This window comes from Solanum lycopersicum, chromosome 4, assembly GCF_036512215.1.
Source record: "Solanum lycopersicum chromosome 4, SLM_r2.1".
Classification (NCBI taxonomy): Eukaryota; Viridiplantae; Streptophyta; class Magnoliopsida; order Solanales; family Solanaceae; genus Solanum; species Solanum lycopersicum.
Window position 1 is genome coordinate 34928765 of NC_090803.1, and position 18480 is coordinate 34947244.

The 18480-nt window shown below is 35.2% G+C and overlaps 1 protein-coding gene across 1 annotated transcript; it reads left to right on the plus strand.

Moving 5' to 3' along the window:
* The first annotated feature begins 12629 nt into the window (after positions 1 to 12629).
* LOC101245642 (squamosa promoter-binding-like protein 3) lies at positions 12630 to 18236 on the plus strand. Its single transcript, XM_004237646.5, has 4 exons — positions 12630 to 13058; positions 13139 to 13266; positions 14048 to 14311; positions 17540 to 18236. Exons 1-4 carry the CDS (start codon positions 12715 to 12717, stop codon positions 17857 to 17859), a joined length of 1056 nt encoding a protein of 351 aa, XP_004237694.3. The 5' UTR covers positions 12630 to 12714; the 3' UTR covers positions 17860 to 18236.
* Positions 18237 to 18480: the final 244 nt, after the last annotated feature.

Here is an 18480-nt window from a genome sequence, read left to right on the forward strand (position 1 = left end):
TGATAGTGTATAGGATGACTTGAAGATGATATGGTTATGTCTATGTGTTTTTAGAATGACATGTATTATGAGTTAAAGTGAAGTATGTGGTGTCTTGTCTTGGTTGACCTATGTCACTTGCTTGATGAATGTATGAATGTGAATATGTGATGTATTAACTTAGGATGCAAAAGTCTCTTAGTCTTTAATGAATGAATGACATGTGACCTTAAATAAAGTTAAGAGGGTCTTTTATGTGAAACACTGAATCTAGTGGTAAGGTTATGAATGTTAAAGTTCGTAATCCTTGATGGTAACCTTCAAAGTAAAGGAATTATAGACTTAAGGTTAATCGGCTGGAATGGCATCAAATTAATCCATAGGAAAGTTATTATGGACTTTTTGTCGCCATTGTAAGGTAACCCTAGAAGACCTCTTTGGTAGGGTGAATGTAATTGGGTTATGACTTAATGTGGAACCCTTTTATGTGAACCTTAGGTGTAAATTAATCTATGGGAAAGAAGGCTAGCACCGAATGAATATGGAAATGGAATCAGTTCTAGTTTAAGAATGAGAATAGATTACAAATCATGCCATTCATATTCCTTAACCATGTGCCTACATGGTATGTGTCCTAGTTCTACCATTAGCAAGTAGAACAATCTCATTGGAGTAGGTTAGAACTCCGGATTCCATGTCTTACTATCTTGGTCTATGTTGGTTATTGCCTATTTTCATCATGTGGGATACTTACTAGCATTAGAGAATTTTTATAATGTTTAGGTGGTTGTATGGGATGCTATATAGACATTGCACAATAGGCTTTGAAGGCATTAGTTAGAGTCCCTAGGTCTTGTCCAACACTATTACTTGAATGTCTTTTATGTGTTCAATGTCTCATAAATGAACTAATGAATATAATGACATAAGTTAATAAATTATGTCAATTGAACCAATACTTATCTAGAGTAGTTAAGGGTTGTCTAGTTAAGGTGTGAAGGGGGCATAGGAATGGTCACTTCGTATCTTACCTAGATGAGTCTTAAGAACGACTCTAGTTAGGAAAGATGTTGATTATGTGGACATGATCTATGTCTTAGGTAGTCTTAAGGATTATTTAGGTAGTCTTGAAGAGGTCAATCATGGACGTTATCTTCTTGATTTACTTAAGTAAGTCTTTTGATAGCCTTTGGAAGGAGAATGTCATACTATTTATGTGTTGATGCTTTGATATCTTGTAAGTGTGTACGTGACTTCTTATAAGTGTTCTTGAGGTCCATTTAGGTATGAATAGGGAGGTTTTATGGGTGGTCTCTATTTGTGTTGCATAAGTGGGTCTTGGGATAACTTTTAGTGAGGGAACTACATGCTAGAAAGTGTGTAAACTACATGATAAGACACTTCACTGTACAATGAATAGAGTTACTGTAAAGTGACTCTAAAATTACGATATTTGGTTTAAATGGTATCTTATGTCTTTATAAGTTGATAAATGTTCTTCTTATGTTTATAATGTGATTTTTAAATGAAAAGATGCATATTTCAAATAAATGTCAATTTTCATGATTTTTATGTATTTTGTCATACTTAATACATGTGGTTGTTCTAATTCCATGTTTTTATCTATCTCTATAGTTGTTGGTAGGTTAGGAGCATTTGGGAAGGAAGACTTGGACCGTAGCATCGTTCAAAAGAAGTTTCAGTATGTCCTCATTTGACTCGAAGGCATAGATGTCTTTTATGTTTTCTATTAGAAGTATTATAATAGACTAAGTGTTTCTAAATTAGTATTGTATATGGGCCGTGTCCGAAAAATATTTCTCGTGTCTTAAGTTTAATGAGATTGAGACTTAGTATTTCCAATGACTTTATATGAAAGAGTTTTTATAGACTATGATATGTTTTGCGAAATGTTTTAATTTCATACTACTTTTCATTATGTTTTTGCGATGAATGATATGTAAGGCCTTGTACAAGACCTCCGAGAGGTCAAGAACGCCGATTAGAAATCTAAATTGCCCCTAACTTCTAGGGTATGGTTTTGAGATGTGACAATTATGTTGAATTTCTAAAAACCCTATGTCTAATCATGTTATGGGAATCAAGAATATGACTAAAAACTAGGGATCCAATGGGAAAAAGGAACCCAATAGTGAAATTCCACATACCTGGTGATGAAATTCACAGAGAAATCTTTAGATTTTGGGGTTGGAACTAATGGAACCTTGTTGCGTTCTTGAACTAGGGTTCTTGACCTTTTACTCTTCTCTTGCTTCTCATTTTCTAAGTTTTTATTAATGATTTTGACTCAGGTGAGTTATTGTTATTTTTTTAGGCTTAAACTGACTAAAACCTCATAATTTAGGATCTAAATAATGAAGCTTAGGGGTCTAACGATGTGGTAAAAGACCAAAAGACCGTTGACTTAATTGTTGTCAAAGTGATCGACAGACCTGGTCCACGGACTGTGGTCCTAACTACGGTCCATGGGTCCTGTCCATCATCTGTGGACCAAGATCTACAGACCTGGTCCACGGTCCGTGGTTCTACCTACGTTCCGTAGAACATGGTCGTCATTTGGTTTAGAGAATGGGTATGTGGACCAAGATCCACATACCTGATCCACAGACCGTGGTCCCACTTGCAAGCCGTCATGTTTCTCTGTTGTTTAATTCATAAGATGGGTTCTGAGGACCAAGATCGATGTACCTATTTTATGGGTCGTGGTCATACCTATGGTCCATAGGTCCTAGACATCGTTTGATATCTTTGAGTTTTTTGTGGACCAAGATCGACGGACGTTCCACAGACTGTGGTCCTACCTATGGTCCGTTGGTTGCCATCGTAGATGGCACCTGTACTTCTGGAAAATCTGAATTTTGGTGTATCTAGGATACGCGTTGTTACATAACTTATCGAGATCTCTTAATTTTTTATCATTTTCAGGTATATGAACCTTTGCCAAATTTTGATGAAGTGTTATGTCAGAGTTCTCTTTGAAGCACTTACCTCATTATAATGACCATTTTGATAATTTGCTCCTCTCCTTCCTCAATGAATTTTATGTTTGAATCCGATTGGTCTATCACGCTTGTGGTGTACCATAGACTCTGTCTTTTAAGGACTATTGATTGGAGAATTTGCAGTTTAATTAAAATATTAGATCAGCAAATACATCGGGCAAATTATTTGCTACATTTTGCAAATAAATTATTTCTTGAACTTCAAATTCACATTATCTTGTAACGATGATCTAGATAATTCACCTCACACATGATTTTCAGGTGCTAAACTATCTCCTCCTAATGTGAGGAAATCTAACATTTATCCCCAACCTAATTTAGAGATCCATCTTTTAGCGTGGTGGAGCAATAAAATCATATGTGCACGCATCAAATTATTAGATGGAAATTAATTGGTCCCTGACGCTGAACCAATTGTGATAGATGAACCTTGTTGTCTTGATGCATACATGTTAAATAAACTCATCTCATATCACATTTAATTGCGAGATTTGTTCACATAATCAATTTTCTAGCAATAATTGGAGGCAAACAATTTCTGTTAAATCAACTAGTATTATCAACATTGTCACGACCGGAATCTAGACCCCTGAAGAGACTGGCGTCGTTGACCTCTCAAAGGTCGCAGACAAGCCTACATACGTCATTCTTACTTCATCTAGGTTAATTTTAGCAAAAAATTTGAATCTTTTTGTTTCTTAACATGCTTACTAAACATTCTATTACATGTATAGTTGTTCACCATCAACCATCAAACATTAAAATCATCAAATGAAAGAAATAGTTCATAGCTGCATTAAATGTGTTCTTGTCAAAACGGCACCAATACAAAGTCTAAAATGAAATGGGAAATGAAACACTAGTGGAACATGCTCCACTAGCTAAAGCCTACATCTAAGCTAGATAATAACAGTAGACAGCCTCAAAATCATGAGGGCCTATTATGTCCGGATGAAAGCTCCACGTCTGGATAGATGCAACATCGTACTGTAAGATCTAACATCAACCTGTATCTGCACCTAAAAGTAGGTATTTGTATGGAATTAGTAAGCACTTGTAATAAATATGGGTATATTCAAGCACACACCAAGGACATGCATGAGAAAGAATAACTCTTTCCTAACAACATGATTTATGGAAAGTCAAGTCAGAAGACTTGCCAACTTTGGATCAGGAAAATCAATGGACCTGCCAAATTTGAATTTGGAAAGTCATGCCATGAGTGTAACATGCATCATCAAACTTATCATTTTGCAAACAGCACATAACATATTTCACATATCATATGAAGTAGTTCATATAATTCTTTCATATACCATTAGACCTTGGGATCATGGAATTGACGTTAGGACTTCCCAAAATAAGGGCTCAACATATGGGACCTCAACTAGGGATCTTTCTTTAGAAAACACAGAGTCTGCTTCATTTATTCATATGTACTTGATTTTTCATTCTTTCATATACTAGTGCAATCACCAGTCATACCTGGGTTATAGTTTAAGACTCTCATCAGGTTTGTTGTGCAATGCCCAAGAATGACCTAGCGTCATTACTTTAAGTCTAGCTCACCTTTTGATTATCCTATCCCTACACCTTTGGTATCGTTCATTTCATTATGTGCATCATTTGAGGGTGGCCTCATACATTCTTTGGTAACTTCAACTTTAACCGACTTAGATTATGTGAGCATCATGGAATCCAGTGTCTCCCCAACACCGAAAAGAGGTGGAATCACCGGACAAAGTGACCAAAATTATGTTGGCTTAAATGGAAATTTAACCCCGCCAGATCGCTATATTGGAAGTAGAGGTTCGAAGACTAAAGGATATAAGGAGACCCATACCCTACGTGCCGGACAATATCATCTCATGAGAATTACGTGAAACTCTGCCCTTCCCGAAAGAAGGCATCATCACTCATAGCTAGCCTATCGGTGCTCAGTATAAAGTTCCATTACATTCAACTCAGATATCATGGAAGTTGGCTTTTAGCATGAGAACATCATAGCTTATTAGATGATTTCTCATCTCATCATTAGTATTAAGCATGTATTAACTTCAATACTTTCATTAGAGTGTTCATAGAGATTGGTCTCTTCATTAACTTTACACTCTCATAGGTGAGTATGTTTTGGTAACATTTACTTAGGCTCGTTTGAGATTGCTCTCATCTTTTACATTAGCCTCATATCATGTTGTCACCACATTCATTAACATTAGCACATTTGCTCTTCATAATTACCCACCCCTTTTTACGTGAATGTTCATTTCACCATATGTCAATGCACTTGGACATTTAGTGTGTTTGATACTCTTACTTAACCCTTCTAGCGTTTCATCATTTCATTGTTCATTTCATCATTTTATTGTTCATTTTTTCATATGCCAATGCACTTGGAAATTTAGTGTATCTTACACTCGTACTTAACCCTTCGAGGGTTTCATCATTTCATTACATACATCTTAGGTTCACTTATTTTTAATCGTATGCTAGACTTATGGGTATATACATACAATCCACGAGGCTTCATTAATAGTTTGTTAAGTGATTCATATATTCCTAAGATTATGTAGTACTAGACTTATGTATCTTGTATGTATGTCAAGATCTCAATTTCGATCTAAGTAGGTGGCATTATTCTTGAACATTTAATTCACGTATGATTTATGTATCAATACAGAAAGTTGGTCAAGGGAACCCAAGTTCGAACCCCTTGGACAATACTTACATTTTTCCTTGACTTTATTTTTAGTCTTGATGACATTGGACCCTAGATCGAGCCCCAACATCAACATTCTATCTTTATTTTTCTCCTTGGATTCTCCTCTTATTTGACCGAAGGGTTGTGGTATCGAACCCCCACAAACCCCTTTAAGTTTTCATTTAAAATTGTGTTGTCCAAATCGCCTAGACCAAGAGGTTGTGGGATCAAATCCCCACAACCTCTTTTTATTTTACTCTTTATTTCGCTGGGAATTGGGAGGTTGTGGGTTCGAACCCCCACAACCTCCTTAATTTTATTTTGTTTAAAATTTTCCTTACCTATGCGTAGGTAGTGAGGTTGTGGGATTGAGCCCCCACAACCTCACTTTATTTTTTATTTAATTCGCCCATTATCCCTTCCATCCTTGAGGTCTTGAGTTCGATTCTCACGCCTCACATTTACTTTCTTTTAATTTTATTTCCCTTCATTCGCTGATTGGAGGTCGTGGGTTCGATTTCCACGCCTCTCATTTTATTTATTTAAATTGTTTCTCTCTCCTTTCTCAACCAGTAGACCCCATTTCGAATCCCCCCAACTCATTTCCTTTTATTGCAAATTTAAGTTTTCACACGGGTGATGTCACAGGTTCTAATCCTTGTGGCCTCACTGTAACGACCTGTTTAGTCGTTTTGAGCAGCAGACTTCAATTCTGGGAAAACTGGCAGAAACGACAGACCCCACGACGGACCGTCATGGGAACGACGGACCGTCGAGGGGGTCTCGTTCCAAAATACTTAGAATTCTGAAAAATGGGCACTGAAATCGACTCTATGAACTTCGTAACGGAATAGCAGGACGGACCGTCACAGGTGTGACGGACCGTCACAGACTCTTCAGAGAAATTGAGTCTCTGAACTCTGTGACGGAGCAGAAGGACGGACCGTCACAGGCGCGACGGGCCGTCACAGGCGCGACGGGCCGTCACAGGCGCGACGGGCCGTCACAGGCTGCGTAATCCCAGTCTGAGTCGAATTTCCTCAATTGTTTTAAGGGACGTTTTTGACTATTCCTGCTTTAATTATATAGTTATTGGGTTAATGTTAATAAGTCTAATTACTTGGGGGTTAAAAGAGGTAACCTTAAGTTAATTAGTGGGTTATTATTGCCATCTTTTATTCATAATTATATGCTAATTAGGGTAAAAGAAAGAGGGTTTTGAATAAAGAAAATAGAAAGAACAAGAGAACGAGAGAGAAAGTCAAACGAGAAAGAGGAGAAACGAAGAGAAACAAAGCTTGGGAAATTGCTTGCTTGATCACTAATCTTCGGTGGAGGTAGGTTATGGTTTCTCGTACGATATTCGTAGTAAACTCTTAATAGTGAATGATATGTACTGATAATATTGTAAACCCTGCTATGTGCTTAATTGTATGCTTGCATGAATGTAATTATATAATTGTGATTATATAAGCATGATGAAGTTATTGAATCCCAAATCTTGCAAAACCCTAATCTCTTTGTTAATAATGAGGCCTTGGTATAAAAGAAGGCGTGATGAACTAAAATAATGAGATTGATGATACCTTGGTAAGAAAGGAGGCTTGATGAATTGATAGAAGGAGATTTAGGGGATCGAGTGTCACGAACCGACACGTAGATTTAGGGGATCGGGTGTCACGAACCGACACGTAGATTTAGGGGATCGGGTGTCATGAACCGACACGTAGATTTAGGGGATCGGAGTGTCACGTTCCGACACATAGTAGTAGGGGATAGGAGTGTCACGTACCGACATAAGAGGATTATGAATATGAGGGAGCGGAGTGTCACGTACCGACACAAGAGAAATAAAGATAATGAATCTTGAAAGATGTTAATATACTCAATCTAATGAACATAATTCCCAAATGAGTATGGTATTGAGGCTTGAGTCCTCATGTGTGAACTTGATGGTAATTGTTAATGATATAGTACTTGTTGTTGCTACATGTGGAGTATCATAGTTGATTTTATGATATTACTTGGTATATATTGATTTCTGTTTTGAGTTGGCCGATGATATCTACTCAGTACCCGTGTTTTGTACTGACCCCTACTTTTATGTTTTCTTCTTGTTTATTTGTGGAGTGCAGCAAACGTGTCGTCATCTTCGACTCAACAGTAACTCTAGCCAGTCTTCATTACTCCGGATATCAGGGTGAGCTAATGCTTCTAGCTTGGACTGGATCTTCCTCTTCATGTCTTGATGCCTTGAAGTTCTGACATGGACTAGCTTTTATGTATTTTTAGCTTCTTAGAAACTCTTAGATTTAGTAATTTGAAGTAGATGTTCTTGTGATGATGACTTCCAGATTTTGGGAAATAATAGTTATTGAATTGTTTTTTATTAATGAGTTTAAGTCTTCCGCATTACTTTATGTTGATATTACATTGAAATGTTAAGGTTTAGATTGGTTGGTTCGCTCACATAGGAGGGTAAGTGTGGGTGTCAGTCGCGGCTCGGTTTTGGGTCGTGACACTCACCCTTTTAAAATTAACTAAATTTTCAAGATTTCTTCACTAAACTTTAGCCTAAACAAAACTTATAATTTTTACTGAAAACTTAATCTTTTTCTTACTTTTTTCATCAATATTTTCCACTTGAAAACTTAGGAAGATTCATGGATCGGTTAACACTTTTTGGGGTGTATTTCATAGATTCGTTTAACCGACATATTGACACTCAAATCAGCCCCACTTCCGTTTCAATGAACATCACGATTTACATAGGTTTATACACGTAAAATGACAATCAAAACAATATCAAACTTGAAGCCTTAACTTGAGACTTCATTCACAGTACATTCACTATAACCTTTTTGCACATACACACACTTGCTCAAACTTTAGAACACATGGTTGTCTTTCCTACGATTTCAAGCATACAAAAAAATCATGTTCATCATAAAATCATAACATACACTTAAATCTACCAGCAATCATATCCAACCTATGATTCATTGGGAGCTAGTGACTGTGGCATGCAAAAAGGGAAACAATCCGAGTTTTCGAACAAATAATTTGAACATCAAGGGGTCTCTTGGAAAATGTACCAAGACAGAAGAAAACTCATACCTTTTTGAAGTTAAACTCTTGAATTTCTGCCCAAAAACTTCACCCAAGAACACGTCTACACCTTCTCAATATCAACTCCACTCGAATGACAACCTCTCTTAGCCTAGTCTGCAATTAATGTTTGCTTTCTTGTGATTTCGTGTTAGTTCTTCAAGTGTGAAGAACTTGGTTTATTTTTCTGCTTTTGTATCTTATTTTAGCAGAGAAATTTCATGTGAAATAACAAGGGATATTAAGCGTGAGAATTGAGACATAGACGTGAGAGAGTAGGAGTTATATTAGGCTTAGGAGTCTAGTTTATGACTTAATCAAATAAGATTTACTTAATTATTAAAAATCTGATTTTTGTTTTATTTTAAATCAACTAATGAATAATAATTATTAGTTAATAATATTAATTCAATAGCTTAAATAAAAATAACATTAATTCATTGCTTCCACGTAGGTCCAAACCCGGGTGAAGCAAGACTTCACTTCCAAAGCTCAATTTTGGCTCTCTCTCTCCAAATTGACCCTCCACCTTATTAATTAAATAATTAATTATATATTTAAGATAATTATGATATTATCCTTATCCTGGAAAAAGACCATTTTACCTCTAGACCCTCCAAACCTAAGATTTCCTCTTTTTTAAGTTCAGTAAAGACTCATTTGAGTAAATCTTCGTATTCGAGAGCCATACATGGTTGGACCCAATCTTTCCTAGCTAAACAAACTCCCATGTTAGTTGGCTTGGATGTATCAAGGGTTTCGAAGTCTGGTTCTACGCACATCAATCCGTGTGAACCCTGATCTAATCATTGGCATTCTTGACACATTAAGTATCACTTAGTATATCCCTTTTTAGGGTTGTTACATAATTTTATATTAAACTTCTCTCTTAATTTAACAATTTTTGCAAACAATCTTGCAAAAACTAATTTGTAAGTTGATACAAATCACATGTGAACATTCCATAGATGCATTTATTAAATCATAATAGTAAGAGGTCCACATGGCAGGTGAACGACCCATATTCACCTTTTTATATGTTCTAAATAATTCAAGGATACAATCTCAACCTTTGTTGGTACAATAATCATTTTATCATGAGAACAAACAACATAAGAGAATTCTTGAAAAATCTTTTATTTTTTCAAACATATAGTCACGTGAATTCTCAACTTCTTTTGCATCACATTTGAATTGAAATGTTCAATTGATTATGCCAACTAATACTTAAAATAGTAAACTTCTAGTTTACTTTTGCATGTGATTTTATCATCATGCCCGCATTTTTATACAACAAAGAAAGGGTATATAATGGGTAATCGTATAAGTAAATAATTATAACCCACTTTGGTTGTTGTAATTTGAAGATATTAAATTTTCCCATAATATATAGTCTCAATACAATATTTTTTTCAATTCTTTCAAAACATAAAAAGTTTCTTTGAGACTTACTGCAACATCAATATTATGAACAATTTCATTCCTTCAGATAGTAGTAAATTAGCCCTTTCGGAACTCCCAATTAATTTTGTGTACTACCACAAATTTTACAACGTCATTCTTATGATGACCATCTCCTTCAAGGAGAAAAATATTATTATTGGCATGGTTAAAGTTATCACATGCAAGACTTATATCTTGGCAATCAATGACAAATTTGTGTTCCCACACAACAACATTTATTTTGGTCATGGCCACAATCTTTATAGAAAAGATTTATTTCTTTCTTTTGTCCTCCAATAGTTCATAATAAAACATACCACAATTTTTGTGTAGTACTCAAAGTATATAAACCAAAGTGATCATTTATGTCAAAATATTTTCTTTCAATCTCTCAAACCTCCTGTAAAGGTGAGATGTGATATTCATCCAACAATACATGGACATATTCTTATCCATACGAAAACAAATCACATTTTCTTCAAGAAATTGATCATAACCATTTGAAGGAACATCTTAAGAACCCGTAATGTTACCATTAATATTTTACCACACTCATATTCATATAATTAACCACTTGTCATTTTTCAGTCATATTATGCTCTACGAACACATTCACATAAGAGAATGGAGCAAATTAATTGGGCAGATTTCATGATTTTTATCAAGAGCATATCAATTTGCTCAATCATCACTATAATCAGTATTCTATATTATGTTGGGACTTGAATTCAATTTCTTACCCGTAAGAAGGCATTTTAGGTCATCATTTGTTGGGATCCAATGCAACATTTTATCAACATGATGTATCAGGACTATCACCCGATTACCTCTTGGTGCGATAGGACTTGAATTCTTTGTCTTACCCTCAATCAATGACATAATATGGCAAATATGGTATGACTCACCATTGAGCCTTTTAGAAAAAATATTATCACTTTCGGATTAATATGTACAAATAAATATAGTCCAAAAGAAACACGATAAAAATATTCTCAAAAAAGTACGTACTAATATCGTAAACTTATCAAAATAGAGAGTTACATATAGCATACATACTAATATCGTAAACTTATCAAAATAGGGAGTTACATATAGTATTATATTATGTTATATTATGTGTGGTGCATAATAATTAAGCTAGGGAATTATATTTATAAATCAGGAAATCAATATCCAGATTGAGAAAATAATAATTCCAATCACACTGAAATAAAACTGCTTCCTACCATCACCCATTTTAAATTTTCAGGTGAACTCAAAATATCTCACACACAAAACAAAATAGATTAAACACTTATGTAATAACGAAAATAGTGAGCATAATCATAAATAAAATATAAAATTGATTATATAATAATTTACTTTGTTTCTGAGAGAAAAATAAACAGATATTTTTACTTTTTTTATATTTACTTTGTTCCAATCCTTCAATAGTAGAACAATCGTGTTGATAACGTTTTGTAAAACATAAGAACAATAGAATTATATAAAGATGAAGATAAGAAGAATATAAGACAAGAGAATAACTTTCTTTGTTTCAAGTATTCACCAAATTTTCAAGTGTATACAATATGAACTCTTATATCTTTACTTATAGTGTAACATAGAGACACACAAAAAGTTAATCATAAACATGAATATAATGGGGGATGTTATAAAAGTAAAAGGTTATAAGAATAATGATTATGAAGATTATGATTATATTCATAATTGAGAAACTAATAGAGTAAATTGTTATTTTAGTGGACATTCACATATATTATTTTATAACTTCAAATAGTAAAAAATATTAAAGGGTAATAGATAGAGTATTTTAATTAAATGAAATATACGAAGCCCAGGATTTTTTGTGGATGCGAAGTTAACTGTGGGGGATTTGATGCCAAGTTATGTTGGCGGTTTTGGGAAACTGTAGATTGTTGTTTGGGGTTTTTGTTGGCTGATATTTATTTCCTTTTGTTTTCTTCTCTTTTTTTTTCAAATTTATATTAGTTGTATTTTCATTATCATGATTTGTACCAAGACCTTTTCAATATACGAATATTTACTGTAATGATTCTTGTTGATTTGTTGCGGAAGTCATAAATCTTGTTACGTGAGATTTCTATTGTGCTATGTAATACAAATTTATGGTTAGTTTGATAGTTTTAAAAACTTATGGGCATAAATCATATTTTTTAAAAAAATGAAATATGTTTCTCAAATTCTATGGCCAAACACATGGTAAAATTTCATCCAAATTTTCATCCAAATAATATTTGCCAAAAATATTTGAATATCTATGACCGAACGGTAGCTTAATATTTAGGTGAGTGAAAAGGATGTAGTGGTGTTAATTATTAATGACTTAATGGTTGTAGTTGTGGACTTATTCTTTAGTCAACTAACCAAAATGAATATTGTCTTTATTTGCTTTGGGGATAATTTTGCAATTACTCAATGTTTATGTAAAGTTGATTGATGATGTTTGGTTCAGGTTTTGACAGTCCTCCCGTTGGTGTTTATGAGAAGAATTCGAATTGTACAGTTGAGGAGGGATGTACAAGTTCAGCAGCACCTATGATGTACGGACTTGGGAAGCGAAACAACAGCAGTGTTGAGCTGCCACTCCCGTCCTTGTCTAAGAAAACAAAGTCATCTACTCACAATCCACTAAAACCGCACTGTCAGGTTGATTCCTGCAATCTTGATCTCTCTTCAGCTAAACAATATCACCGAAAACATCGAGTTTGTCACATTCATTCCAAATGCCCAAAAGTCGTTATACTAGGTCGACACCGACGCTTTTGTCAGCAGTGTAGCAGGTAAACCACTTAATAACAACTAATTCTTCTTTCGTCCCCATGCCATATTTTGACATCATTAATTCCTTCTCCCACTCAAGGTTCCATAGCTTGTCTGATTTTGATGAAAACAAACGAAGCTGTCGCACCAGGCTTTCTGATCACAATGCACGCCGCCGCAAGCCACAGTTTAACTCCACAAGCACGAGGTTTTCTTCGTTGTTTTATGGTATGATACCTATATATGTTAAGATTAATTGCTTAAATGTGAATCAGTGAGCATTCAAATAAAAAGGTTTCTGGAGAAGACTAATTTTTAATATGGACACAAATGTGATTAATTCCCAATGTTTCTATAAGATCAAATTCTTTTTCTATGCCATTGGTTTGCTTTAATCCATACATTTTAATTTTAAGGCATACACACACCTATAAAAGTATTTATACTCGAACAATTTTCCCATCTGAGATTGGATATGTAGCTTCTTTCTTATAATGACATGAAATGTGACTTTTTCTGTACGTCTTCTGCTATTATCTTTCTCTGTTTTGTTTCTTTGAACATGTTCTGTGGTGGAGGTTCATCCAACTTTTAGTTCACCTCTTTTTGCATTTTTCTAGTTCTACTGTCCTATTATACCCTTTCTTTCTCTGGTGATGGGTGCTGGTGCATGAAGGGTGGAGGTTGTGGTGACTGCAGCAGCGAAATCAGAATTTTCATAATATTAATGAAATCAACGGGATTCTAACAGACAGTATATGTGCATAGAATTATTTTTTATACCATTCAGCATGTAATTTTTCTGCAAAGTGTTGTCAATTGACTCTTCTTGGACGAGTATAGCTTCACAAACGGTGATGACTGATGAGTGTGGGGTAGGGAGCTAATTAGAACATTTTTTTATTCAGGTTTCTACCTTATCAATTATCATCTAATTGAAAGACATTTCTTACATTGTTTTTTGTCTTGTGCTTACCCACTACCATTTCATGTTCTTATGCATTTACAGATAATAAGCAATCGATGAATCTTGTGTTCAACAATGCCCCCCTTGTCCACTCTAAACCTACTGCAGATTCTACCTGGGAAACCTCTGAAGTTTCCAAGTTCACATTAACAAGAGGGTTAACTTTAAAGCCCTACAAAGCTGACAGTTTTAATGGGCAATCACTTGTGGGGGGATTCAAGCTTTCAGGGACCACTGAGATGCAGACCAATGCATCTAACTTATACTCGGTGTCCAATGACACAAAAGCTGAGGTCTTCAGTCAAGGTTTGTTTCAATACCAAGGAACTCCACCCTACAATAGTTTTCATTTTAAGTTCTGTTGTAGTTCTCCTTGTTGTTCATGAGATCCATCATTAATCTTTTCTTCTCTTGATTTGAGTGGGAAAGATCTCTACTTTTGTGTTGGTAAGGCTAGTTCTCTCTAAAGATATGCATCAAGTCATTGAATTATTAGCTTTCAGTGGCTGCAAGATATCTTAATATAACAACTGATATTTGCATGATAATCACATGGCTTGCACGAGTACTTAAACTTCTTGATGAACCTATTGGATAAATTTTATATTCTGCACACTTTTTCTTGGAACTGAATTGAAAGCTTTACCTTTATGCCGTAGGAAACCCTTGTATGTTGGGTTATAAATATTGGTTCTGCAGATGATAGAAATTATTGTTATTGCCTGATTTCTGGTTGTGATCCTTAATTTCTTTTAAAAAGCCTAATCTTACTAGACTCTCAAGGGTTCAAGTACAAATTATCCATGTTTTTTTGTTACTGAGACCTAAAATAATGGTTGAAGCTGAATATAAATTATCATGACCCAAAAACCAAGGTCCTGATGGAACCTATCCTAACCCACCGATAGGTGAGCCAACCCTTATCTAGACCAAATATTAAATACATCGCCAGACAAATGTAAATAAGTAGCGGAAGTGAAGTCTTAACATTAGGCTTTCATAAATCAAAACCGAAATGTGGAATAATAACGTTTGCAACCCCAAAATCTGGTGACATGAGTACAAGCCTCGAAGATATACCAATAAGATCCAAAATTACTACACTGTTTGAAAGTTAAGACAGGAAATAAACAAAGAAATGAAAGTTTGGATGCTGCAGAACAGCTAAGCAGCTACCTAGAAAGACTTCAATGAACACCAATGAGGATCACCTAGTGCTAGTACTGGGCTCGGAACCTGCACAGTAGAGGTGCAGAAAGCAAGGGTGAGTACGAAAGATCACATGTACTCAGCAACATTGTTGACCGACTTTTAAAAGAAGCAATGGCGAAGATCAGTCCTACACTGCTCCTTCAACACTTGGGCAAAAATATCAGAATAAAACCTTTGTTAAAAGGCAGACTAGCAGTTAAAGACAATATCAAATCAGTTCATAAACAATGCCTAATCCAGCTAAAATCTGCGATTTCCACAGTAAATATAAACTATGGCACACCATCTATTTGGGTCAAAACAGCCAACAAAGAGAAAAATAGTCATGTTCATTGACACTTAGCCATTTCACATTCACGAATCAACAAGTTATGTAAAGATGATGGGATGAATGCAATGCATGTGCTACGTATACACCCGCTTCCTCTGTCCGGTAGTAGGTACCAAGGAGGACACATAAGGTCTGTCTACTGTGCAGGCGTGCAACTCCGATCCATAAATATTATTTAATAATACATGTAGAGATGTGCAACTCCGATCCATATATGTATGTGCATGATGCAACTCCAATCTCAATGATATTGTTATGTAGGCGTGCAATACCGATCCCAAACTTTAAAACTTTTTATGAACCTTAAATTTTTTAAAAATCATGAATCCAACCAATAATCAAATCACTCCCGAATACTTGGGGATCCATACCAACCACCCAATTAAGTCAAAAATCACTTTTCCAGACCTAACAGAACTGTTAGACTTTGAACCTGCACTTGTTAACCTAGAAAATTGACTTTGGTCAAACTTTAGGCCTTCAAATTTGAAAATATCATCCAATATTCATCCGACCACCTCAGTAATCATGTCACTCATCCCCGCAAGTCACAAATGATATACTGAAGCTATGGAGTGGGTTAAAAAACAGGACATGCAGAAAACTAAAAACGACTATGAGTCGTTACACAGACGGTCTACCACTTCTATTGTTCGATGATCAATTCATTTGTAAGAACTTAACTTGAATGCATCATAAACTAATAGAAGTATGCAGTGGTTGTGGATCATGATTTATTTTCTCTCTTCTCTCACTAAGTATCTTGGAAAATTAAAAGATTTAGGTGACAGCATAGAGCTGTTGCCTAATACCACCAAAAGGTTCTTAACCAAGAAAGGCCTAGATGATGGTTAGGTTAGTAACCTTGCATTAAAGATTGTAAGCACTGACAAAAAGAAGTGAAATGTTCAGTAGCATCTGTTATACAATGTATATGTACTAAGCTTGTAAAAAATTATGGGACGAAAGAGTTTGCTTCTTTACAATATAGCTATATGTAAACGTGTTTAGTTTCTTTGAAGGTACAAAGTATCTATTGCTGGTACACACCAAGGTGTAGCCCGACAGTCAAAGAACGGGAGTGACAATTTTTGCTCTGGAGACCATGGTACAAATACAAAAGAGGCACACTGGGTGAGCTTGTTTTATATGTGCAAGCTTTGGTGGACAAAGTTATCGATATGTGCTTTGGTAGAGAGTTCTAGGTGGCCTGTGGATTAAAGTAAGTTTCAGTAAGTTGGCCTAATGCCACTTGAAAAGAAAGGTTACCAGCTAATCCTGATATTTCCCATTTGATGGGATGTAAATACTCTATCAGGCACACATAGAATGTATAGTTTCTTTCATCAGTCGAAGAAGCCATGTGCAGGCATCCAAAAATGTGGACATTTACCTTTCTTCTTAGTTCTGATAGAAAACACTTGGGCAATGTACAGAAATGATGGGACAAATTTTGTTTATCTTTGTTTGATGGGAGTTTGGAGAGGAGTGACAGGAGATGCTTGAGCGTTTGATTTCTTAGACAATTTGCCTCCAGCATTTATATGTTGCTGATCGGAGTAAAGAGGATAAAATATCAGTTATATTGTTGTTTGCTCTCATTAATGGAGTAAAGAGGATATAATATCAGTTATATTGTTGTTTGCTCTCATTAATGGTACAATAATAGTGAGATTACATGTTGCTAGTTATATATCTGCAGTAGAATATTTTGCCCCTTGTCAGTATAATAGGAATAACGTACTTGAATCCAATTTATCTTGTTTGCTTTTATGATTGGCCAAATTACCTTTGTAAAAGCTTCTAAGGAGCTGTCTTCAATCAGTTTTCTGAGAGTTCTCTTACATTCATATGTGTTCTCAAAAGTAACTTGAAATGCTAGATATTATATTCACCTGAGGCACCATGTTATTTAAAATTCACAATGTTATTACTTTTATTTCTATGATTGTTTGATTATTAAATAAAAAAACCTTTGATTTCTCTATCAGGTGTCAAGGAGACCACGTTCTCTCTAAATATGGGTGTGGCGCCAGAATTACCTCGTGCTCTCTCTCTTCTGTCAAATGAGAATGAATTTATTTCAATTGGCCACTCCAAGCATGTAAACCAGATCATCATACCGGAGCAGGTGACGCATGCAATTCCTCAGAGTTTGCCATTTGAGTCCAGTGAACGCTGGCAAGCTGAGCAACATCTATTCAATCCACACATTCATACGTTGGTTGCGAATGGTCACAGTGGTGGTAGCTTTCAGGAAATCCAGCTTTCCAAAGATCCATTTGACGATTCCTATATGTCAATGGATTGAACTGCAGGGTAGAATAGTCAGCCTACTCTCAACATCGAAATGGATCTGATTACAATTTTTGCTGGCTCTACTTTTTCCATTTAAGCAGTTGTTAAACTGGACCCACCAGATGGTTTATAAGTAGGGTATTGGAAGCAGCCTTTCAGCCTTACACAAGTGCATGGAACTCCAGATGTCGAAAGAAAGCTTTGGATTGAAAAGTATGCCGTATTTATTTGCTTAATAAACCAACATGGGTTGTTACTTGTTTCTGCACTTTAACATGATATTACGACAAAGATCTAATGTAATGTATGATAGGCCAAAACGCCGAGATGGTGAATTTATCTATCTAAAATGGTTCTGATATGGGATTCAGTTGAATTGGATTACCTTCACCTAGAATTTTCGGGTAAAAATGACTAATATGGTTTTGTCTTGTCAAGACGGTTGAACTTACATAACGATAATAGCTTTAGTAAATTTTGATTCTTGAAGTCTCTTATGTTAGAAATCATTTGTGCTGAGCTGAGATCCTGGGAAATTTCTGATACCAAAATGAAGGTATGAGATAAGAAGAACAATAAAGAGGAAGAGGAAGAACATACGAGAAATTGAGAGAGAATTAGGGAGGAATGGGAA